The sequence below is a fragment of the Ruditapes philippinarum genome, unplaced genomic scaffold (genome assembly GCF_026571515.1).
Source record: "Ruditapes philippinarum isolate M1 unplaced genomic scaffold, ASM2657151v2 ctg395_1_1_1_1, whole genome shotgun sequence".
Taxonomy (NCBI): Eukaryota; Metazoa; Mollusca; class Bivalvia; order Venerida; family Veneridae; genus Ruditapes; species Ruditapes philippinarum.
Genome location: NW_026858316.1, coordinates 253,507 through 280,321, shown reverse-complemented (window position 1 = coordinate 280,321; position 26,815 = coordinate 253,507). Strand labels below are relative to the sequence as shown.

General features: G+C 32.4%; 1 protein-coding gene across 1 annotated transcript; it reads right to left on the bottom strand.

Moving 5' to 3' along the window:
- Positions 1–3,762: 3,762 nt before the first annotated feature.
- On the bottom strand, positions 3,763–25,726 carry LOC132752803 (P-selectin-like). The gene is made up of 11 exons (XM_060743189.1): positions 25,570–25,726; positions 25,066–25,239; positions 24,288–24,461; positions 23,804–23,977; positions 23,341–23,514; positions 22,671–22,844; positions 21,768–21,941; positions 21,411–21,584; positions 20,913–21,086; positions 20,414–20,587; positions 3,763–3,860 (listed from the first exon to the last, which is right to left on the bottom strand). Exons 1-11 carry the CDS (start codon positions 25,724–25,726, stop codon positions 3,763–3,765), a joined length of 1,821 nt encoding a protein of 606 aa, XP_060599172.1.
- Between the last annotated feature and the right edge of the window lie 1,089 nt (positions 25,727–26,815).

Sequence of the window (26,815 nt, the reverse complement as noted above, 5' to 3'; positions counted from 1 at the left end):
CTTTTCTTTTATTCCTTAGGTGAAAAAAACCCTTAATTTATTATAGAAATACAGACAATGGCTAAAAAGGGGTCATGAAAACATATTATAGTATTGAAAGCAAAAGATAAGTCTCCTACCGGTAAGAATATCATATATATTGGCCATATAATTATGCCATTTTGGAAGACATGAATAGACTTCAATCATTTGAATTTACTATATTGTCTGTATCATACATGAAGATATGTGTTTAGTTTCACTGCCAAATAAGAAAATTATGTATCAAAAGATCCAATTTTCTCAGGATGAATATGTATAAATAATGGTTTACCTTGTCTCTATTTTCATTTCCAAAGTTCCAAGTTCTTAAAAAGTGATCTCAGGAAACAGTTTAAGGGACGACAGACATACAGACAGACAAACGGACAGACACTCTGATAGTAAATCTGCAAACATATCTGCTTGTAACCAGAATATAACATTTTTAGAACCAAATTCTTAAACTAAACAGGAGATAACTCTTGAAATAAAGATGTTTGACTTATGAACATTGTCAAACATGTAAGTGGTGACATGACCGAGTGGTTAACGCGTCGGACTAGTAATTTAATGATCGCTAGCCGCATGGGTTCAAACCAGTCAGGGGCAAGTCGTTGTTTCCTTGAGCAAGGAACTTTACACTCATTGCCCAGTACTGATTGGTTCAAGGAACGGATTCGAAAGTGTGTCTATAAGCTTATTGCTTCCTACATAATCGAACTAAAATAAATTCTGTATAAACCAAACTTGATGTGAGTGTAACAAAGTACAATTATCCTAAGTATAAAATAGAAACCATTTATGGTTACAGAGAAAAAAAGTGAAAAAGTTGCAATTTTCAAATATACCATTTATAGTTACAATGAAGAAGGTTTTCAATTTTCAAATGAATTTCAAAGTCAAAATGACAATGGCACTAGACCTATAATTCTAATCACATTTGATGCATGTGTTGCAAATTGGTAATGAACATATATTTAAAATTTGAAGCAAATCCTCAAAGAAATAGGAAAATTAATGTTACTGATTGCTAAACAAAATGAATGGTTTCCTTGGAAGTCATTGCGTGCTATGAAATTCAATGGTAGATTAGCTCGTTGCTATGGAACGTTAATACTTGCAATGGAAGTCAGTGGTTGCTATAAAGCTATAATACAGCTTGCTATAAAGTCAATGGCTTCTAAGAAGTAACTGGTTGCTATGGAAACTAAACTTGATTTAGAGTAGACGGTTTTTACTATAAAGATTTAAGGAACATTTATGTTCCCGTTGCGGGACCAATTTTGACCTCATTGCCCTTACTTGAAGAAAATGTGTAGAGGTTAGCCAAACAATGTTTAATACCAAGTATTACAAAAAGAAACATTGCTTTTATAACGAATATTATTTGTTGTTTCTAAAAATCTATTTCTTAAGTTACGCAGCCCGGACTAAAGTACAATAATTCAAGATGGACGCCAATATGGCCGCCATAAGTTACAAAATACCATATAACTTTTGTGTCTTAACTTTTTACTTTAAGATTTTTTACAAAGTAGTTTTAATTGCACAATATCAGCTAAAATATGGCTAATTTATGATTCAGTCAAGCAAAAATGACAATTATATGGCAAGCTTTAAAATCATTACTAGCAATTGACCAAAAAGTGGTAAAAAATAACATTTTTGACAATTCGGTGACTTTCGTTTTTCTGTTTTAACATAATTAAGATGAAAAAGCATTTAAATTATGTGTAATTTATCAATTTAACATAGCTAGACAAGTTAAGGATAAAAATCATTATCTGAGCATTTATGCCGCAGGAGTAGAGTTCAACTGTTGGTGCAGTTCCGAAAAAAATAACAATGTTCCCAAAACTTGCCTTTACTTTAGAAATTTAGTTTAGTGTAAAGAAAATTTTGTTTTAATTGTATAATTTTATCCTTTATCATTTGAACATTGCTTGATAAGTTAAGCATAAAAATGTATTACCTGAGCATCTATCCCAGAAGAGTATCTAAGCTTAAAAAGTGGGTGGGGTAAAAAGAGAAAAAAGGAAGAAAAACACGTTCAAAATGATAAAGCTTCAGACCTGAAATTTTGCTTTACTTTACAATTTTAGTTTATCAAACATGTAATTGAATTTTGTTATAAAATATGTTCACTTACTTGTTGTTGTTTTTTTGGTTCTATTATATCTGTTAAACAATTATGGGATGGGATTTTATATAAAACATGTATGGATAAATACTATTTGCTTAGGAATTTTATAATGTGTTTTTTACAGTGGATATTCGATCTCACTACATTTTGATATAAACTTTGGTTTTGGTTGACACATTAGCAGCACCATTTTAACTTTAACTATTATATTATCTTAAATGAAAGAAAAGAGATGTTGTTTTGTAATTGATAAAAGGAGCATTCATTAATGAATTCTGTGCCAATATCATACTGAATACATGTAAAATCACACAGTCATAGAAAGTTGCAATAGTGAAAACCAGAAGGTGTTTAAGCCTAAATAAACATATCAATTAAACTTTAAAAAGACTTAAATATATTTTTATATTATATATATATATTAAGTATAGATGCATTTATATATTTTATACAAAAAAAACAGTCAAATTTAATTACTTAAAATGAAGGAAGCATTTTATGCCCATCACCTATTAAAATGTGTGAGGAATGATAATTTGTACAGTGCCATACCTTCTTCAAATATCCATACTTTGAGTGTGGTCCATACCTTTGTCATATATGGTCAAACTAAATTTTGCGTTTATTGTGCACATGGTCAAGTCAGGTCAATAATTCTGACATTCTTGGATGAACTTAATAAAAATGTGTTTGGACATTATATCCATGTGTCACATTAAAAAATCTCCAGCTTTAAAGCTCAAGGTCACATTTGTACTTCCATATTCATAATGTGATTAAAAGATTGCTGTGTCCGTCCACGACATCGTCATTCATGGATGTGTCTCACGCTAAAACAAGATATGCTGCTCAAAGTCACCCCTTAATTTTTCATTTACATATATTGATACTCTTGTCCGGTCAACAATTCTGATTTGCATAAATGTGTTGCATTGTAAGGCCGACATGTTTCACAAGAATAATCAAGTCTCGGGCTTTAAGGTTAAGGTCATAACTGTCAATTGTCATAATTTGTACATACATTTGTAAATGTTTGATAGATTTTGGAAATATTATGCGTTAACATGCTACTTATTAAATTATTAGTCAGCGAACTAGATTTAGTTGTTAATACCAAAGGTCAAGGTCACAAATGAATGACAAATGCCATGATAGTGCACTTAAAGTTATGTCCATATACTTCCCACTTATTTACAGATTGTAAAATAGATTTTCTCAATTAAGCAATAGTTTAAAACAATTTGTTAGGGAGAACAAATTTGAACATAAAAGGTCAGTTTGAAGGTAAAATGTCATAAAAATATATTCATGATAGTGTTTATTCATCAATCTTGTTATTCTTGGACTGATTGAACTAACAAGTCATAATTTTGTGGCAAATTAAGAAGATCATTCTTACAGTTGCAGAAAAGTGAAAGTTATGCTTGTATATCAAAGTCATACTTTGACTTTTTTCTGGTAACATTAGTGTCATTCAGTTATAGATGCATTTTTCCAAAAACTTAACGCACGAGTATACGTAAGTTTGTGTTTATAATTGTAACACTTTCGACACGTTTGATTGTTCTGACAGACCTTGTTATAATCATCCTATTCTTTCACAATACATCAATATTCTGTTTTTGACGTATTTCGTCGTCGTCGTCATGAACATCATCATCATCATCATCTTCTTCTTCCAGATCTCCAACAACATCTTTATCATTCAAAAAGCACAATTAGCTTTAAGATTATAATCATAAATGCTGGTGTCAGGTAATATTTGCTTTCCTTTCAACTACTCCATTTAATATTGTACGATCTCAACATTACTTTAATTATGAGAATGTTTCCAAATGCACACAACATAATCATTAGCGCTTGGGTTTCTTGCTGTGCACTTTTTTTGCAGGTACATATTTCATAGATAGATTAAGGGCATGATAGCAACAACAAAACAGCAACGGTAGGTTGATAAATGCCATACAAATAAGTCAATTGCTACGTACATTTGTATTAAGCCTGACTAGCTCAATAGGGTGAGCATCAGATTAGTAATAACGAAGTCGCTTGCTTGATCCTCCGACAAAGTAAATGAATCTTTGAAAATATATCTCTTACCGCTTATTCAGAACTTATGTGAGATGAACAGGGATCACTTGCTGAGAAATTTGCAACTTGATAATCAAGGAAATCCGGTTAGGCAGACCGAAAGCCGAAATAAGACCAAAACATTTGTTATAGAACGCCAAGTTTCTGTTTTGCCCATTTTTTCTCAATAGGGCACATACATTCTGTTTCTGGGGGTGACCAATAACACTTTTTATGAAAAGTGTCACATTGAACATTCTAGGATGACCCCTGTATAAACAGATCTGCGGATGTTTCAAAATTAAAAATTTTACTATTTCATGTTCATGTTTATTGTTAAAATTTGTTTACTAAAAATATGCCCAAAATAGTTAAAGCAAACAAAATGACAAACGGAAAGCTTTAAGAACACCCACTATGGCACATTTACGCTCGGTTTGATTGTGCCATTCATGGACAGCAGTGATATATGCAAGCTTCCATCAACACCCTCTAGCACAGGCTTAAGCAAAATTCAATATTTACACAAAAGTGAAATTTTTAAAGTGAAATTTTAAATTTCAAACCTTCGTAGATAAGTTCATTAGATGGTAATTAAGGGATCTTCAATGTCACAATTGTGGCACTTTATGAAAAGCAGTGTATGACTCCAAGTAAAAGAATGCGTTAAGCCTTAATATGAAAATTGCGTTAAACTAAATAATTGAAACCTTTGAAATAGGGTTATGAAAACTTTGGGTTTGGTGCTTTCTGGATACCCTGCTGTGATGGCTTGCGTTTGTCAGGGGTTGCTACCTGTAAACGTTGCCTTTGCCTTGTTGATCTTAATTCTCCTCCTTTTTATATTAGGGAAAAGCCACTAAAAGACATATCTTTAATCAGGCAACACATCCTTGAGGGTGCTATTCAGTATTCACGAAAAGTTCTAGAACCACCCAACAGGGAAATAGAAAAAAACTACACAACCACAAACACAACAATGATATTGTGCTGAACGATTTTCAATGATCAGAAATGTAACATCCCAGATTGATCAAACTGTCAGAAGCTGATGCATCTTGATACCTTCACAGTCAATGCTCAGCTAGACTGTATAGATTTTGAAACATTCCCAATGTATGATATTTTAAAAAATTAGTTCTGCTGAATAGTGAGGCAGCACATAAAAAAGCTAATGGATTTGAAGCAGAACAAACTGCGACAATGTACTTATAAATGTAAATTACAAGTAAATGCCGGATTTCTGTGACAAGTTTTCTAAATGGTTATTGATAGCTGAAACTTGTTTTCAATATTTGGATGTTTTGTGTGCAGTACTTTTCACTACTTTTGGCTAAACTTACTGATTGATAATTTTATAAATGACAATAATTCTTCCAATTGCAAAATTAAAAATAGTGATGTGTTTATATCAAATTTCACAAGTACACTCTCACAAAATGCATTTTACAGACATCATGGTTCTTTATAAACAAATAAATGGGTCTTTTCTTGTTGTGTTTTTGAATGCCCTCTTTATTGTTTATAATTATGATGCAAAATTACTTACATGTTTCAAAGGCACATTATGCCTAAAAAACAAAAATAAATTAAATAATGGTTTGAGATAATGTAAGATGCTTGTCACCTGAAGAAAAAAATGCGATAAATTTAAAATACTTTGCTATAAATGTAGGAAATGTAAGCAAAATAGTATTCTAATTTCCATACAAAATACTAATTCACAACAACTGTACTTACAAAATGTAACAGATAAAATGATAGTTCATGTGATTGGCCAATGAGTAACGTTTTGGATACTATAAAACTACACCAAAATTAAAAGCTTTTAATAAAGGAAGATAATGGGCCTTTAAGGAAAACATAATCAATTACATGTGTTATTAAAATGTATAAAAAATATCAAAATTACAATTTTTGATAGAAGGAAAACAATAAAATTTCTCCCCGTAAGAGTATGTTGTAAAAGCATCGTGATGTCTTTAGGTTTAAGTTCAATTTCATCCGCACACTTCTAAATGCTACACTTCTGAGACACGCGCCTGGCGACAATATCAATTAAGGTAGTACACCCCTAATGCACTGTCTCCACTTTGAAGAGTATTCCAATAGGCTAAAATCACTGTAAAGTGTATTGAAACTGAGGGGGCGTGGGTTCAAACCCCAGAAGGGGCAATTTTTTTTCTTTCTTTTTTTTCTTTTTAACATTTTTTATTAATCTCACAGACCCCCTATGGAAGAAAAAAGTGTTTTATTTTAATTATATAATTATTGTAGGTATTTATTTACTAAATAATGTCAAATTTAATAGCAAATATGATACCTGATATTTTCAAAGTTTAATAAAATAAAAACTAAACGGTAAAAGTATTTTATATTTTGCAAGACCAACCAATATACATTAAAGAAAATTTAGGCAAACTTTGAAAATAGCCCCTCATTTTGGAAAATTTTAGGGATATTTTAAATAAGGCTTTTTACATAGGGAAATGGTCAAATTAGTGTTAAAAGTGGGTGGGGTAGGGTTACATTTTTATACATAATAAAAACATTTTGTTTAAAAACAATCATTTTGCTTGTTTAATTTGTTACCTATATGTCATTGTTTATTTCTTAACAATGAGCAAAAGAAAAACATTTTTCATAATGATGATATTATAGATTATTCAGAGTTTCCTCATTTCTGAAAAAATCCCTTCTAATGGCAAAGTTTTAGTTCATAAAAATGTCCATAACTCATAAACCACACGGTAAATTTTGTTTAAATTTTGCATACAGGTGACATTTAAGGCATATAACTGTCCAATGTTGTCAAATTTACAATTCCTTATAGTGCCCATTAGGGGTGTACTACCTTAAAGCACACTTAAATCTAATTTACGTTACAATGAATACAAGTTACCAAACTATGTTGTTTTTGATACATTTGTGTGTGAATTAATTATGATGAATTAAATATTTACCATAAAATAATGGGTTGTTCTTAATTGATTTAAGTATGTTCTATTGGCATTAAAACTTTGAAAGTGTTATGTCGGTCATTTAACCCTACCCAATTTATTAAACCCTATCTTTCTGAGAAACATTCTCGTGTAATGATGTTTATGCGAAACTTGTCCAGCTATAACCAGCTAAAGCAACTGTAGTACAATTCTACTTTGTGTCAAAAAGATGATATACCAAAAGGCAACAAAATGTCAAATCTGTGGGTTTTTGTCCATTTATTTTGGTGAATTGTGATGATCTTAAAGGTTAATATGACATGATGATTCTTGTCTTCTTAAATGTAATACATATTTATATTTCTTACCATAAAATTCAATTAATATATGGATAATTGCATTAAATTCATTAATAAGAGCAAGTTTTAGGAGCTTATCAATTTTGAACGTTTTTCTTTGTTATTTTACCCAACCCACTTTTTAAGTTCTACTCTTCTGGGATAGATACTCAGGAAATAATTTTCTATTCTTAATTTATCAAGAAATGTTCAAATAATAAAAAGCATACAATTAAAACACAATTTCCTTTACATTAAACAAAAATTAAAAGCAAGTTTTGGGAACATTGTAATTTAAAATATTTTTTCGGATATTTTACCCCACCCACTTTTGAAGCTCTACTTTTACGGTATAATGCTCAGATAATAATTTTTATGCTTAACTTGTCTAGCTTTGTTAAATTAATAAAGTACACACAATTTAAATTCATTTTCATTTATATTGTGTTATTACGGAAAAACGAAAGTTTGCCATATATTTGTCATTTTCGCTTAATTGAATAATAAATTAGTCATATTTTATCTGATATTATGCAATTAAAACAACTTTGTACAAAATCTTATAGTACAAAGCCAAGAAACAAACATTGTATGGCATTTTGTAATTCATGGCGGCCATATTGGCGGCCATCTCGAATTTCCGTACTTTTGCCCCAAAAGGGCGTTACTTAAGAAATGGGTTTCTAGAAACTACAAACAATATGTTTTATAATAAAAATGTCTCTTTTTGTGATACAGTAAATTGCAATGAAACCACGCCATCTCTTGGAATAGCTATAGTATATAGCAGATTTTGTTTTTGCAATATACATAGAAAGAATGGGGTGGGACCAATTTTAACCCAAGCGCTTTAATTTGAATAAACTTGGTAGACGTCTACTAGATTATGTTTCTTGACAAAAAACAAAGCTTTACCTCTTCTAGTTTTAGAGATAAAGGTTTTTGACTATAAACATATGAGGAAAACTATGTCCTCTGGGTAGGGGCCAATTTTGATCCAGTGGCTATAATTTAAACATTTTTGTGGCGGTCCACTTGTCAATAATTCATACCAAAAACCTAAGCTTAAGCCTCCATAGTATCCTTATTAAGATTTCAAGAGCCACAGTTTAAGAGCATTGAAATTTTCATATATTACAGTAATTTGTAAAGACGCTTTCAACAATGACATTTACTTTTTAAATATAAATTTTATATAATATTTCCTTGTTCTATTTAGTCATCATAAAGTCAAATATAATAATGAAGTCATGAAGTAACTGGTTGCTATGGAAAGTAAGCTATGGCTATTGTAGATTTAGAGAAGGTTTTTACTAAATACTTTTAAGAAAAATTTATGTTTCCCGGAGCGGGGCCAATTTTGTCCTCAGGGCTTTAATTTGGAAAAATTATAGAGGTCAGCCAGACAATGAATAAAGATAAAGCCTTTATAGTATAATAGCATATTTTGTTTCTGCTGTATACATTAGATGAAAGTCAATGTTCCCCTGGGGCAGGACCTATTTTAAACCTAAGGTTAATTTTTACAAACTTGGTAAATACCCACTAGAAGATGTTTAATGCTTATTATCTAATGTCTAGCTCTTTGGGTTTCCAGTTGGAATTTGTTTGTTTTTGTCTTTACTATATACATATAAGGAAAATCAATGTCACCGGGGGGGGGGGGGAATCTTGACCGAAGGACTTTTATTTGTTTTTCTTATATACAAATAAGAAAAATAAATGACCCCCTTTGGCGGAGTCAATTTTGATAACAGTGATTTTATCTAAAAAAAGACTTGATAGACATTAACTAGAAATGTTGCATGTTAAAACTTAAGCTTCATTTCTTTGAGATTTTACAACGCAATATTTTTAATTGTTCTTTCGGTTGCCATGGCAACCAGAATAAAGTATGGATTGGATTTTTTTTGAACAATTTATAAAGAACTTAATAACACATACATTCCTGCTCAGATTTAATCATATTGTGGCCTATGGTATATGAGGAGATGTTTGTTTTAATAAAATGTTTGACACTGTTTTAAAAGACACACGACGGACGCATAGTGGTCATAAAAACAACATTTTGTCAAAACTTTCAAATATAAAATTTCAAAAGTTGGCAATTCTGTTTGTTCTTTTTCTTCATTTTACGCCTTTTTCCAACAATATTTCAGTCATATATGCAGGTAGTTTCCTAATCATCGTTCCTGGAGAGTTACACCAGTACTTGACAACCTTCCTCCGCGCTAAACTACCAAAGCATCTCCCGGGGATCGAACCCACGCCAGAGAGGTAAATAGATTAGAAGTCATCGACTCTAACCCCTCGACCACGGAGGCAGTTATAAATGCTGTGCTTGAATTGTGAACCTTGTCACTTATGATGTGGTTGATGTCCAGAAACATATATTTGAAGTTTGAATTGGTAAATACGGTGTTGAATTAAGTTAACATTACAAAACTATATTGCTAATTATTTAGTAGACCACGACAGATTAATTATCTATATACGAAATATGTTGATCAGTGTGAGATACATGATCCGATATAACTAAACCATATATATGTATATAGCAAATAATAATCTAATATAGAGCAAACAAATGGGTCAAAGACAGAAAAGGCCGGCAATTGTATACAAAATATCATGAGGATGTTACGAAAAAAGTTACATCTGAATATATTAATATCGAACATTTAACTCAGTTGGTTAACAGGAAGTGGATGAGCGACATACCTGAAAATAAATCCCAACATATGGGACTACGTGTTAATGTTGTATACCAAATATCAATAGTCTATGATAAGTAGTTGCTGAGAAAACTGTTAAGAAAATTTCCTACCATTGACCATTAATGTCGGAAATTCAACTTAATAAACAGAAAGAGGATAAACAACAGACCTGAAATCGAATCCCACGGTATGAGACCATGTATGAATGTTGTAAGCCAATTATCATGAGGATGTGATAAGTAGTTGCGGAGAAAACTGTTACGAAACTTTCCTACCATTGACCGTTAATGTCGAAAATGTAACTAAGTCAGTAAACAGGAACTGGATGGGCGACAGACCTGAATTCGAATCCCACAGAATGGGACTATGTGTCAATGTTGTATGCGAAATATTATGGAGGGCGTTCGTTGCCAAAATTCCAGACATGTAAAGTGTTCTTTTTTTAAATGACTTTTGAAAATGCGATCTTGTATGCCTACAATTTTTTATTGTACCCGTGCATGGCACATTATATGCCTCTTAACTCAATTTTTTAATTGAAGGTTCCCGCCTTTATTAAACAAGTTTACATATATATCGTAACAACTGACCTAACATCTAAAATGACAACAAATTTACAAGTTCGTATCTTCCATTGCATGCAATAAAAATGCATGTTTGCACACTTATAGATCTGAAATTATGGAACGCCGTGACTGTCTTATGCTATCAATGTTTTTGCTATCTTGTGAAATGATGATATTATTTTGTCATTTAAGCACATAAACATGTGCAATTTACATCATATCTTTTCTAAAGACAATGCTGACTTGTTCAAACAGCATGTTAACTTGTCAAATAATCATTATGTACGGAAGCTTGTATGTACCCCCGCTATGAAGACATGAAGTCGTCTTTCTTGACTTGTTGAACACAACAAGTCGTCAAAATTACGACGACAAGTTTATATATACAATGTCATTTTGACAAAATATATGTCATCATGTCGACATACGGCATCCCGACTTTCATACATAGATAAACTTGTCGGCTTGAAGTAACATGTATGTCGACCTCCATGTTACTTCTAGGCGACAAATATATTAATGTATGAAAGTCGGGATGCTGTATCGCGACATGATGACATATATTTTGTCAAATGACATGGTATATATAATCTTGTCGTCGTAATTTTGACGACTTGTTGTGTTATATTAGTCGAGGGAGACGACTTCATGTCTTCATAGCGGGGGTACATACAAGCTTCCGTAATTATGACATGTGCAGACAACATGTTAACTTGTCAAAGTATCATGATGACTTGTGCAAACGACATGTTAACTTGTCAAAATATCATAATGACTTGTGCAAACGGCATGTTAACTTGTCAATATTTCATGATGACATGTGCAAACAGCATGTTAACTTGATGAATTATCGTGATAACATGCTCATAATACCTTAACAAGTTAACATGTGTTTTGCACAAGTCATTACGATTCTTTGACAAATTAACATGTTGTCTGCACAAGTCATCATGATACATTGACAAGTTAACATGGCATTTGCACAAGTCATCATGATACATTGGCAATTTAGAATGTAGTTTGCACAAGTCATCACGATACCTTGACAAATTAACATGCTGTCCGCACATGTCATCATGAAATTTTGACAAGTTAACATGTTGCTTTCACAAATCATCATGATACTAGGACAAGTAAGCATGTTGTTTGCACATGTTATCACGATGATCTGACAAGTTAACATACTGTTTGCACATGTCATCATGAAATTTTGACAAGTTAGCATGGCATTTGCACAAGTCATCATTATATTTGGACAAGTTAACATGTCGTTTGCACAAGTCATCATGATACTTGGACAAGTTAACATGCTGTATGCACACGTCATAACGATAATTCGACAAGTTAACATGCTGTTTACACACGTCATCATTGAATTTTGACATGTTAGCATGGTATTTGCACAAGTCAGCATGATACTTTGACAAGTTAACAGTGCTTTTTGACATGTCAGCATGATACAGTATAACATGTCATTTGCACAAGTCATCACGATTCTTTGACAAGTTCACATGTTGTCTTCACAAGTCATCATGGTTATTTGACAACTTAACATGCTGTTTGCACAAGTCATCATTATACTTTGACAACTTAACATGCTGTTTGCACATGTCATCACGATAGTTCGACAAGTTAACATGTCCTATTCACAAGTCATCATTATACTTTGACAAGTTAACATTGCGTTTGCACAAGTCATCATGACATTTTGACAAGTTAACATGCTGTTTGCACATGTCATCACAATAATTTGACAAGTTCACATGATGTTTACACAAGTCATCATTACATTTTGACAAGTTACCATGTCATTTGCACAAGTCATTATTATACTTTGACAAGTTAACATGTTGTTTGCACAAGTCATCACGATACTTTGACAAGATAGCATGTTGTCTGCACATGTCATTATAATAGTTTGACAAGTTAACATGCTGTTTGTACAAGTCAGCATGTTAATTTGACAAGACATGATGTAAATTGCACATGTTAACATGCTCAAACGACAAGATAATATCATCGTTTCACAAGTTAACAAAAACATTGATTACATAAGACAGTCACGGCGTTCAATATGAAATATACAAATGAAATGTAAATCTGAAATACAGAAAATAGAGTTTAAGAAAACGCGTTACCAGTTGTAGAACTACAAGAGTACGTAAACCCAGTAACATGTTTTCACAAAGTTAAACGATGTTAAGTCAAGCATAACGCCCCGCGGAGTATTTACGAACTTCTATTGCGGACAGGTATAAAGCGGCGCCTCTCCCATATTTCTAGATAAAACTAAAGGACAACATACGGCATTTTTCATAACATATATTTGTTACATTTGTTAAAAAAGTTTTGTCACTAGCAACATCACTTGAAAATTGCTGATTTTACCATTTATGATGAAGATAACTTATGCATTAACTTATTATTTAACATCGTGTTCTTATCAATTACAAATTATCTATCATTTTAGTGATTAGCCTGTCCGAGCTCTGCCTAGTGCCCTGTCCTGTGTTTTTTTTTGGGTCCGCCTGGGCTCCTTGCCACTTGTTCTTGTTGCTGGGTCATGTTGGAATGCGTTCATTGAGCGCAGCTTTTCCTTGTTGATCTTGTTTATCATATATTTCTGAGAAACATCGGCGATTTAGAAATTTTTTGGGGAAACAATTACCAACTTCAAGGGAGTATGTTTATTGATAATCTAAAAACCATCTAATATTTTTATTGGTATCATTGAAAAATGTATTGGCACAAATTTCATTTTCAACAAAAACTATGCAAGTATTTGCAAAAATAGGATTTTAAAGCGGCCACCAAGATTTCCTTTCCGAAATCAAGAAAATACTTATTCGTAGCACATATGTACAATCTTTAATAAGGTATTTTCAGTATGAATACAAACTTTTTGCACTTGTTCATTATCCCTCATGTACAGAATCAATCAAACCGAGACTGAAATTCTTATGTAATTTTGATGTGATTAATGCTTCCGAGGGATCACTTTGTTTCCAGATTTTTAAACTTCACAACAGCAGGTGTCAAGTGCCGTGTGGCAGCTGTAAAAAGTTGCCCCGTACTTCACTTCAGTGTTATATTTTTCTGGTCCTTCGGGATCATTGATTCAAGCGCTATTAAGTGTTGAGAATTGAGTACCCTTCAAGCCGGTGCTAGGGGGCGTGAGGGATGTAGCACTTGTTCATTATCCCTCATGTAAAGACTCAATCAAACCGAGTCTGCAATTCTTATGTAATTTTGTTGTGATTAATGCTTCCGAGGGATCACTTTGTTTCCAGATTTTCAATATACTTGTTCAAAGCTTATGGTCTTAACTTTCATTCAATATTCATTTTCTTTTATGAATAAAGTATCTAAAGAAAGCGAGGTGATTTTTTCCGAATATATGAGTGTGGTTTTAAGAGAGAAAAAATAAACAACGATAAAATAGATAAATAAAGAATCCCTAAAGAAAGCCCAACACGGCAAAATTGAAAATGTTGCAGGCTCGGTTTGATTGAGCCTGTTCATGGACGGTACTGGAAAGTGCAAGTTACCGTCCACGCCCCCTAGCACCGGCTTCAGCAGAATTCAACATTTAAACATGAAATGGTAGAATTTTGAATTTAGAAACATCCGCATATGTGTTCATACGGCGGTTATCATGGAACCTTCAATGTGACACTTCCATGCCATTCCATGAAAAGCGGCGTATGGTCCCCAAGTAATAAAAAGCGTGTGCCCTAAACGAGAAAACAATGGGCGGAACTAAATAAAATAGAATTTTGAAAGGGGATCAGAGGTTATGAAGCCCGCGTATCACAGATAAGACGTCAAAAGACAAATTTAAAAAGTTTAAAACAAAATTTTTAATACTTCTACGTAATTAATTTTCATTTTTAAGAAACTAGAAAGTTCATAAAGGATTCCTTTACTCGAGTCTAACATTATCAAAATTGACCAAGAAATAAAAAAGGAAGTAGGGGTCGCCATGTTTCTCTTACTGAATTTCAGAGTGTGTTTTGTTTTTTTTACTTAGGGACCATGTGCCGTTTTTCATGGTATGGCACTTACTTGTCACATTGAAAGTTGCATGATAATCGCCATATTAACACATCTCCGGATGTTTCAAAATTCAAAATTGTACCAGTTCATGTTGAATTTTGCTTAAGCCGGTGCACGGGGGCGTGGTCGGTAACTTGCTCTTTCCATTACCGTCAATGAACATGATGAACAGGCTCAATCAAACCGAGCCTGCAACATTCTCAATTTTATCGTTTTGAGCGTTCTTTAGGGATTCTTATTTTCTCTATTTTACAGACAGTAACATGATAAACTTTTAAACGAAAAGTTAATTCATTTTTATTTAGTTCATTTTTATTTTTAGGCATTATATAATTATATATCATGAATCGTATGTAGCACACTTTTATTTCAATCCAAAATTATCAAAATTAATTACGAAATAAAAAAAGTTTGGAGAGAACGCCGTGTTTTCTTATCAATTCGAGAGTGTTATTTTCAGAGGGAAAAAAAGATAAATTTTGAAACAAAAATTTCAATACATCTATTTAATTCATTTTTTTTTCCGAGGCACTCATAGAAAGCTTATGTAGTAATCTTTCATTTGATACCAAAAATATTTGACTTTTTATAGAATTAATAAAAAAGTTAGAATGGACGCTGTCTTTTCTTTCACTTTATTGAGAAATAGGAGAGAGGCGACAGGTATTATACCTGTCCGTACATTTCCGTAATAGAAGATCGTAAATACTCAGAGAGTATTATGTCAAACAGAATTATCATTACATTGCAAGTATAAAGAAAATTAAAATATAACATATTTATTATTTGGTAATTTGAAAGCGCCTACATAATTGTCCCCCGCCTTTTCGAAGAAAAAAGGGGGATATAGAAATAGGCTCCGTCCGTCTGTTCGTCCGTCCGTCTGTCCGTCCGTCCGTCACACTTTCGTGTCCGGTCCATAACTTTGTCATTTATGAAAGGAATTTGAAATAACTTGGCACAAATGTTTATTATAATAAGACGATGTGTCATGCGCAACAACCAGACCCCTACCTCCAGGGTCAAGGTCGCACTTGCTCATTCAAGGTCAACATTGTCTATTTGAGGGTATATGTCGTGTCCGGTCCATAACTTTCTTATCTATGAAGGGATTTTGTAAAAACTTGCCATAATTGTTCACAATAATCAGACGATGTGTCATGCACAAAAACCAGTCACCTACCCTCAAGGTCAAGGTCACACTTGGAGGTCAAATATTAACATAGTCTGTTACAGGGTATATTTTGTGTCCGGTCTATAACTTTGTCATTTATGAAAGGAATTTGAAATAACTTGACACAAATGTTTGTTATAATAAGACGATGTGTCATGCGCAACAACCAGACCCTACCTCCAGGGTCAAGGCCGCACTTGCTCATTCAAGGTCAACATTGTCTATTTGACGGTATATGTCGTGTCCGGTCCATAACTTTCTTATGTATGAAGGGATTTTTTAAATGCTTGCTATAATTGTTCACAATAATCAGACGATGTGTCATGCACAAAAACAAGTCACCTACCTTCAAGGTCAAGGTCACACTTGGAGGTCAAATATTAACATAGTCTGTTACAGGGTATATTTCGTGTCCGGTCCATAACTTTGTCATTTATGAAAGGAATTTGAAATAACTTGACACAAATGTTTGTTATAATAAGACAATGTGTCATGCGCAACAGCCAGACCCCTACCTGCAGGGTCAAGGTCGCACTTGCTCATTAAGGGTCAACATTGTCTATTTGAGGGTATATGTTGTGTCCGGTCCATAACTTTCTTATCTATGAAGGCATTTTGTTAATACTTGCTTTAATTGTTCACAATAATCAGACGATGTGTCCTGCGCAAAAACCGGTCACCTACCTCCAAGGTCAAGGTCACACTTGGAGGTCAAATACTTACATAGTCTGTTACAGGGTATATTTTGTGTCCGGTCCATAACTTTTTTATAGATCAAAGGATTTTGAAAATACTTCGCACAAATAGTCACTATAATAAGAGAATGTGTCATGCGCAACACCTGCATCCCTACCTCCAAGGTCAATGTCACACTTAGAGGTCAAAAATTAATATAGTCTGTTATAGTGTATATTTTGTGTCGGATCTAGAACTTCTTCATAGTTCAAGGGATTTTGAAATAACTTGGCACAAATAGTCACAATAATAAGACGATGTGTCAAGTACAACACCTGCACCCCTACCTCCAAGGTCAAGGTCACACTTAGAGGTCAAAGGTTAACAGAGTCTGTTATTTGGTATATTTTATGTCCCGTCCATTACTTCTTCATAGATTAAGGGATTTTGAAAATACTTGGCACAAATAGTCACAATGATTAGATGATATGTCATGCGTAACATCTGTGTCCCTACCTCCAAGGTCAAGGTCACACTTAGAGGTCAAAGCTTAGATTCACATAGTCTGTTATAGGGTATATTTTGTGTCCAATCTATAACTTCTTCATAGTTCAAGGGATTTTGAAAATACTTGGCACAAATAGTCTCAATAATAAGATGATATGTCATGCACAACACCTGCTCCCCTACCTCCAAGGTCAAGGTCACACTTAGAGGTGAAAGCTTAACATGATAGATAATTAAAATCTGTGTTTCATTTTATTTTTTTAACAAATTTATTGTTGCATTTGCAGATCTAGCATTGATCATAATTTTTGACTGAATGTCCTGAGATCCATACCTCAATCTTTTGAAATAGTTCAATTTTATGCTTCATATAAAACTTCCCAAGGCGGGGGACGTTGGTAACTCTGTTACAAATTCTTGTTACAAAAAATTTGGTCACTGCAAAAATAAATAAAAAGAGGGGTTACACGAACATTTTTTTTTTGAGATTATATACCTACAGACCTGCATCTTTCAGACAAATGAAAACTTTAAGTAAGTTTCATTTCTTACCAAAAATGTAACCAATTTATGTAAAATACTTTGAAACAGATGTATTATCTATGCTTTATTAATATTAACTGAACAAAACTATAATTTTGCGTATTAAGAATTTTACCGCCCGAACAGTACAAAACACCGTTTTTGACAAATGGTGATATAATAACATTGTCTGCTTACCACATTCATTTATTGAATAAAGAAGTTGTTGACAAAAATAATTACCGATATGCAAATGCAGATGTGGACATCATAAAAATAATAATCAATCGCGCTCTTATGTAAAGTCAAATTTGTAAGAACAATGACTAACTTGTATAAATGTTAATGCATTTACAAATATTGAAATGGAAATTTTCATTAAATCAGAGATAAATTTTACCTTATTCAAATCTAATGCGTACCTTTTAAAGACGAATCACCATTAAATAAGGTTTTCTTTCGTTTACTGGTTTGTAAAAGTACGTAATTGAAAAGTCATTTTAACAATCATAACTGCGATCCTTTTTAATTATGTAAATTGTCGGTCGGTCTGTCTGTTGGTCTGTCGGTCCATCGGTCTGTCCGTCGGTAGACCACATTGTTTTCGCTGACTATCTTGAAAACGATTTATCACAAAGTTTTCATATTTTACATAGTGATTGGTCATAACTAGTTAATGACCCCTATTGATTTTGGGGTAACTAGATCAAAGGTCAAGGTCACAGAGTCCTTAAATGTCAGAATGGTTTCCGCTAAATATCTTGGTTACAATTCATCACAAAGTCTTCATATTTCACATATTCATTGATCATAACTAGTAGATGACGCCTATTGATTTTGAAATCACCAGTTCAATGGTCAAGGTCACAGGGTATTTGAATGGTAATATGATTTCAGCTCATTTTCTTGAAAGATAATTATCGCAAAGTCTTCATATTTCAGAAAGGCTTCATATTGATCATAACCAACAGAAGACAAGATTTGCTTTTGGGGGTCACTAGGCCAAAGGTCAAGGTCACAGGGGCCTTTAATGTCAGACTGATTCTTATATCCTAAACACTTTTTATCACAAAGTCTTCATATCTCACATATTAATTGGTCATAACTAGAAGATGAACCCTATTGATTTTAGGGTCACTAGGTCAAAGGTCAAGGTCACAGGGGCTTGGAATGGTAATAAGATTTCCACTTATTATCTTTGTTACCATTAATCACATAGTCTTTATATTTCAAATATTGATTGGCCATAACTAGTAAATGACCACTATTGATTTTAGGGTCACTAGTTCAAAGATCAAGGTCACATGGTCTTTGAATGATAGTATGATTTCAGCCCATTATCTTGAAAAAAAAAGTCTTTATATTTCACATGGTCTTCACATTGGCTATAACCAACAGATTACACGTATTGTTTTTGGTGGTTACTAGTTCAAAGGTCAAGGTTACAGGGGACTTAAATGTCAGAATGGTTTCCCCTTATATCTTGAACACTATTCATCACAAAGTCTTCATATTTCACATATTGATTGGTCATAACTAGAAAATGAACCCTATTGATGTTTGGGTCACTAGGTCAAAGGTCACAGGGGCCTTGAATGGTAATCAGATGTCCATCTATTATCTAAGTTACTATTTATCACAAGTCTTCATATTTCACATATTGATTGGCCATAGTAGATGACCCCTTTTGATATTGGGATCACCAGTTAAAAGGCCAAGGTCACAGGGTCTTTGAATTGTAGTATGATTTCAGCTCATTATCTTGAAAGATAATTATCACAAAGTATTCATATTTCCCATAGTTTTCACATTGTCCTTTGGTCACAGAGTCACAGAATCATTTAATGTCAGAATAGTTTTCGCTGATAATCTTAAAAAGTGATCATCACAAAGTCTTTATATTTCACATATTGATTGGCCATAACTAGAAGATAAGTCCTATTGATTTTTGGGTACTTGGTCTCTGAATGGTAGTATGATTTCAGGTCATTATCTTGAAAGATAATTATCACTAAGTCTTCATATTTCACATAGTCTTCAAATTGTCTTTCGGTCACAGAGTCATAGTGTCCTTTAATGTTAGAATGGTTTCCGCTGATTATCTTAAAAAGTTATCATCACAAAGTCTTCATATTTCAAATATTGATTGGCCATAACTAGTAAATAAGTCCTATTGATTTTGGGGTCACTAGATCAAAGGTTAAGGTCACAGGGGCCTTTAATGTCAGAATGGTTTCCGCTGATTATCTTGAAAAGTTATTATACGAAGTCTTCATTTTTCACATATTGATTGGTCATAACTAGATAGTGACCCCTATTGATTTTTGGGTCACTAGGTCAAAGGACAAGGTCACAGAGTTCTTCAATGTTTGTATGGTTTCCGCTTATTATTTTGAAAGATATTTATCACAAAGTCTTCATATTTGTAATATTGATTGGTCATAACCATTAAATGACCCCTATTGATTTTGGGGTCACTAATTCAAGGGTCAAGGTCACAGGGGCATTAAATGTCTCATCTTAAAAACTATTTATCACAAAGTCTTCATTATCTTTTTATTTTCTAGAATTGACTACTTCCATGTACTCATTTATGGCAAGTGTCTATAACAAAGTTACCAATAATGTGAGTCAAGGGCTAGAAAGGGGGCATATGTGTCGACAATTCTTGTTGATACTTACTTTTAAGTTTACATCTGGGTGACCTGAAATTCCACGTTCCATTTGGCAGGCATGTGAGAATTGATTCACCTGTAAGCTCGTATCCACTATTGCAAGAAAAGTTGGCTGTCGAGTTTGCAGATACAATCGTTTTTGGATTTACTATTCCATTTTTCAGCGTCAAAGATGTGCAATCTATTAAATACAACGCAAAAAGATTCACATTATGAAAAGTTACTTGAAACGATATTATTTGTGAAAAACATATATGTTCATGTATGCCTGTAAAGAATATAGAAAAACATGATATTTGAAAGGAGAAAAAATCTTAGTTAAAGATAAACTTTAAAAGAAGAACATTAGCTTGACAACATATTTCATTTTTACCAAATTTGCCTTGTTATTTGGGTTCAATAGTTTCGATACGAGTGAAATATACATGCAAGGTGCCTTATTGTTAGAAATTAGACAATTTCATTTCCAAGTTCTGTTTGGGTTTAATATTTAATCAAGTACTTACTATTAACGATACATGTTGGGGGATTCACATTCCACGTTCCATTCGGCAGACAAGTGAGCATTGATTCACCTGTAAGACTGTATCCACTATAACATGAAAAGTTGGCTGACGAGTTTGCAGATACTATCGTTTTGGGATTAACTTCTCCATTTACCAGCGTCAAAGATGTGCAATCTATTCAATACAATGCAAAAGATTGGCATTCTAAAATGTTACTTGAAATAAAATAACTTGTCAAAAATATAAATTTTCATTTGTACCAGTAAAGAATATAAGAAAACATAACAATATAAGAAAGAAAACAAATAATGTTAAGTGAAAGATATACTTCTAAGGAAAACATGACTTTTACAACATTATTGATTTCTACCAAATTTACCTTTTTATTTGATTCCAGTAATAATGTTATGACCAAAATACTTATGCGAAGTGTGTATCCAAATTTGAAAAAAATACATGAAATGAAAAATATATGGGAATATTTACACAAGTACTTACTTTTAACAACACATGTTGGTGGTTTCAAATTCCACGTTCCATTTGGCAGGCAAGTGAGAATTGGTTCACCTATAAGCTTGTATCCACTATAGCATGAAAAGTTGGCTGTCGAGTTTGCGGATACTTTCGTTTTGGGATTTACCTCTCCATTTCTCAGCAACAAAGACTTGCATTCTATTAGATAAAAATCAAAGTTTGAGTTTTGTAAACCTTACTTTTAACAAAAATATTTCAATATCATAAATACATGTTACAAGAGACAAAGCCACTTCAAATGAGATTTCGCGTTATTTTTGGTTTAAGTAGTGAAACTGGTATGAAAAGAATACATATGCGAAGTGTATATCTGATACTTACTATTAACGATACATGTTGGGGGATTCAGATTCCACGTCCCATTTGGCAGACAAGTGAGAATTGATTCACCTGTTAGTCTGTATCCACTATAACATGAAAAGTTGGCTGTCGAATTTGCAGATATTAACGTTTTTGGTTTCACTATTCCATTTTCCAGCGTCAAAGATGTGCAATCTATTAAAACAAAGCAAAAGATTCACGTTCTGAAAAGTTATTTGATACAAGATAATTTGTCAAAAAATATTTCAATAAAAGTAAAGAATATAGAAAAACATAACAACATAATAAGGAAAACAAATAATGTTTAGTTAAAGATAGACTTGAAAAGCAAGCATAACCTTGACATAATTATACATTTTTACCACATATACCTTTTTATTTGATTCCAGTAGTATTGACATGACAAAAATATTTATGCAAAGTGTGTATCGATAACAAAAGTACTTGTTGGTGGCTTCTAATTCAATGTTTGACTTTATTCAAATGAGAAAAATTTACATGAAATGAAATACATATGGGAATATTTTATCAAAAACTTACTATTAACGATACATGTTGGGGGATTCAAATTCCACGTCCCATTTGGCAGACAAGTGAGCATTGATTCACCTGTTAGTCTGTATCCACTATAACATGAAAAGTTGGCTGTAGAGTTTGCAGATACTATCGTTTTGGGATTGACTTCACCATAACCAAGCGACAAAGACTTGCATTCTATTCGATATAGATCAAAGTGTTTGGGTTTTGTAAAGCTAATTTCTATCAAATATATTTCAATATTATAAACTCATATAAGAAAATATAAAGCCATTGAAAATATTTAGATTTTCCGTCTCGTTTAGCTTTAATTGTGTCAAGTTACCATAATATGACACATATGCGAAGTGTTTATCTAATACTTACTTCTAACAATACATCTAGGGGGCTTTAAATTCCACGTTCCATTCGGCAGACAAGTGAGCATTGATTCACCTGTAAGACTGTATCCACTATAGCATGAAAAGTTGGCTGACGAGTTTGCAGATACTATCGTTTTGGGATTAACTTCTCCATTTACCAGCGTCAAAGATGTGCAATCTATTAAAAATGCAAAAGTTTCATAGTCTGATTTGATACAAAATAATTTGCCAAAGATATTTCATCTATATAAGTAAAGAATATACATGTAATAAAACATAACAATATTAGAAAGAAACAAACAATATTTAGTTATTAATAAGATATACTTTAAAAGCAAACAAAACCATAGCAAAGGAAAAAAATCAAAAGACACGTTGTCTTTCACTCTTATCCTGTTTTTTTAAAGATTTTTAAGAACAGTTTTTGAACTGTTCTGTGAATATTTGAATTGTATCATGTATGTATTTTCTGAGAAATAAAATATGTTCAAATCAACCTTGACAAAATATTACATTTTTACCACATTTACATTTTTAATTGGTTCCAATAGTATTGACATGAGTAAAATATACATGCAAAGTGAGTATTTAAAACAATACGGGTTTCAAATTGTTGAAATGTAAAAATTTACATGAAATAAAATACATAAGGGCATAATGTATCAAATACTTACTTCTAACAATACATGTTGGGGGATTCACATTCCACGTCCCATTCGGCAGACAAGTGAGCATTGATTCACCTGTAAGACTGTATCCACTATAACATGAAAAAGTTGCTGTTGAGTTTGCAGATACTATCGTTTTGGGATTAACTTCTCCATTTACCAGCGTCAAAGATGTGCAGTCTATTCAATAAAAATCATTTTTTTTAAACATTTTTGAGTTTACCTACAACAAATATATTTCAGTAACATACTCGCATGTTACAAAATGAGCAGCTATTAAAAAAATTTTTTTCGTTTCAATTGGTTTAAATCATGCAAATAGCAACAATTGACATAAAAGGAAAACATTTTTTATGCGAAGAATGAATCTGGTTTTACTATTAACAATACATGTTGGGGTTACTTTCCATGTTCTACTTGGTTCAAATAAAAAAAATTGACATGTAAAAATCTTTTATCTAATACTTACTATTAACGATACATGTTGGGGGATTCAGATTCCACGTCCCATTTGGCAGACAAGTGAGCATTGATTCACCTGTAAGCTTGTATCCACTATAACATGAAAAGTTGGCTGTCGAGTTTGCAGATACTATCGTTTTTGGATTTACTATTCCATTTTCCATCGTCAAAGCTTTGCAATCTATTAAAACAATGCAAAAGATTCTCATTCTGAAAAGTTATTTGATACGAGATAATTTGTCAAAGATATTCATTTATTAAATTAAAGAATTAAGGGATACATAACAATAGTAGAAAGAAAAATATGTTTAGCTAAAGATATACTTATATAAAACAAACATAACCTTGACATAATTATACATTTTTACCACATTGTTTGTTTCGATAAAAAATACTTGATGGTATTTTCTAATTCAACGTTTAATTTTATTTAAGTGTGAAAAATTTACATAAAATGAAATACATATGGGAATATTTTATCAAAAACTTACTATTAACGATACAAGTTGGGGGATTCACATTCCACGTCCCATTTGGCAGACAAGTGAGCATTGATTCACCTGTAAGACTGTATCCGCTATAGCATGAAAAGTTGGCTGACGAGTTTGCAGATACTATCGTTTTGGGATTTACTACTCCATTACCCAGCGACAAAGCCTTGCAGTCTATTTAATAAAAATCATGTTTTTAATATACTCGCGTGTTACAAAACGACCAGCTTTTAAAAATAATATTTTCCGTTTCAATTGGTTTAAATAGCAACAATTGACATAAAAAGAAAACATTTTTTATGCGAAGAATGATTCTGGTTTTACTATTAACAATACATGTTGGGGTTACTTTCCATGTTCTACTTGGTTCAAATAGGAAAATTGACATGTAAAAATCTTTTATCTAATACTTACTATTAACGATACATGTTGGGGGATTCAGATTCCACGTTCCGTTTGGCAGACAAGTGAGCATTGATTCACCTGTTAGTCTGTATCCACTATAACATGAAAAGTTGGCTGTAGAGTTTGCAGATACTTTTGTTTTGGGATTCACTTCACCATTACCAAGCGACAAAGACTTGCATTCTATTAGATAAGGATCAAAGTGTTTGGGTTTTGTAAAGCTAACTTTTTACAAAAAAATAATCAATATTATAAACTCACATCACAAAAAATACAGCCATTGAAGATATTAAGATTTTCCGTTTCGTTTACCTTAAATTGTGTCAAGTGACCAGAATATGACACATATGCGAAGTGTATATCTAATACTTACTATTAACGATACATGTTGGGGGATTCAGATTCCACGTCTCATTTGGCAGGCATGTGAGCACTGATTCACCTTTAAGACTGTATCCACTAAAGCATGAAAAGTTGGCTGTCGAGTTTGTAGATACTTTCATTTTTGAATTTACTATTCCTTTTTCCAGCGTCAAAGATGTGCAATCTATTAAAACAATGCAAAGTTATTTGATACAAGATAATTTGTCAAAAATATTTCATTTATAAAATAAAATAATTTAGTGAAACATAACAATATTAGAAAGCAAAAAAAAATATGTTTTTTTTAAGATATACTTTTATAAAAGCAAACATAACCTTGACAAAATTATACATTTTCACCTAATATACCTATTTATCTGGTTCCAAATATGCGAAGTGTGTATCAATTAAAAATACTTGTAGGGGGTTTAATAGTCACCGTTTTATTTGGTTTCAATGTAGAAAAATTTACATGAAATAAAATACAGATGTGAATATTTTATCAAATACTTACTTTTTACAATGCATGTTGGGGGATTAAGATTCCACGTTCCATTCGGCAGACAAGTGAGCATTGATTCACCTGTAAGCTTGTATCCACTATAACATGAAAAGTTGGCTGTCGAGTTTGCAGATACTATCGTTTTGGGATTAACTATTCCATTTTCCATCGTCAAAGATTTGCAATCTATTACAAATTAAAGTTTAAATTCTCTAGAGTTAACTTACGGAAAAAAGCTTTTTAAAAACATAGACAATGTTTCAAAAAAAGCAACTTTTGCAAAGGTGAAACGTGAATTTGATTTTACTATTAACAATACTATTAACAATTATGGAGTTTCAAAATCCACGTTCCATTTGGTAGGTATGTGCTTACTGATTCAGTGAAGTTATAGTAAATACAACAACAAACGTTTGCTGTACAGTTTAAAAAAACCCATATGTTTTTGGTTAATTTTTCAATGATGGGCGACAAATATGTACAATATTTAAAACACAATTTTCTCTCTTTTTTGTATTTTCATCAGTAAACTTGCAAAACAAAAAGATCAAGTGCAGTAGCAGAGCAGACAAAAACGTGAAATATTTCAAATTAAATTTCCCTTTTGTATCGCCTCTACAGAGTAGCGACGAGATATAGGGATCACTTCTCCGTCACCAGTCTGTTATTTTGTCCGTCTTTTCGTCGGTCCATCTCAAAAAACTTTTCCGGACAAGTTAATAAAAACTTCTGGTGCAATTTCACCCAAACTGTATAAGAATAATCAGTACGAAGTTTAATTTTGCATATCGTCGGCATTTACCGGTTCAATGATTTTTGTTAGAGTGATGACCTTTTTTATGTTTTTTTTATTATTTTTAAAGTTTGTCCGCACTACCCATTTTATACCACTAATGCAATTTCAATGAAACTTTACAGGATTGATAAGAAGCTCAAGTATTTGGTTTGAATTATTTTTGACTTAGTTATGGTCCTGGAATAAAAAAGGTTTTTGTGTTACAAGTTACACAGAAGATTGTCCAGACTTCTTCTCAGAAACTACTGTTGCAGTTACATCAAATCTGTGCAGGAATGATCAGTGCAGTCTAGTTGTGCATATTATCGTTATTTTAAGATTCAATGATTTTTGTTAGAGTAATAATTTGATTTTTACTCATGAAGTTTGTCCAGATAACTCCTATTATACCTCTAATGCAATTTAAATAAGACTTCACAGGATTGATTGGTAGCTCAAGTAAATGTGCATATTACATGTGTT

Coding starts and splice junctions, on each gene's coding strand:
- LOC132752803 (XM_060743189.1), bottom strand. CDS start 25,726: ATGGAAAATGGAATAGTTAATCCCAAAACGATAGTATCTGCAAACTCG. Junction 23,978..24,287: donor CCCAACTTGTATCGTTAATA/GTAAGTTTTTGA, acceptor TTGTTTTAATAG/ATTGCAAAGCTTTGACGATG. Junction 23,515..23,803: donor CCCAACATGTATCGTTAATA/GTAAGTATTAGA, acceptor TTTATTGAATAG/ACTGCACATCTTTGACGCTG.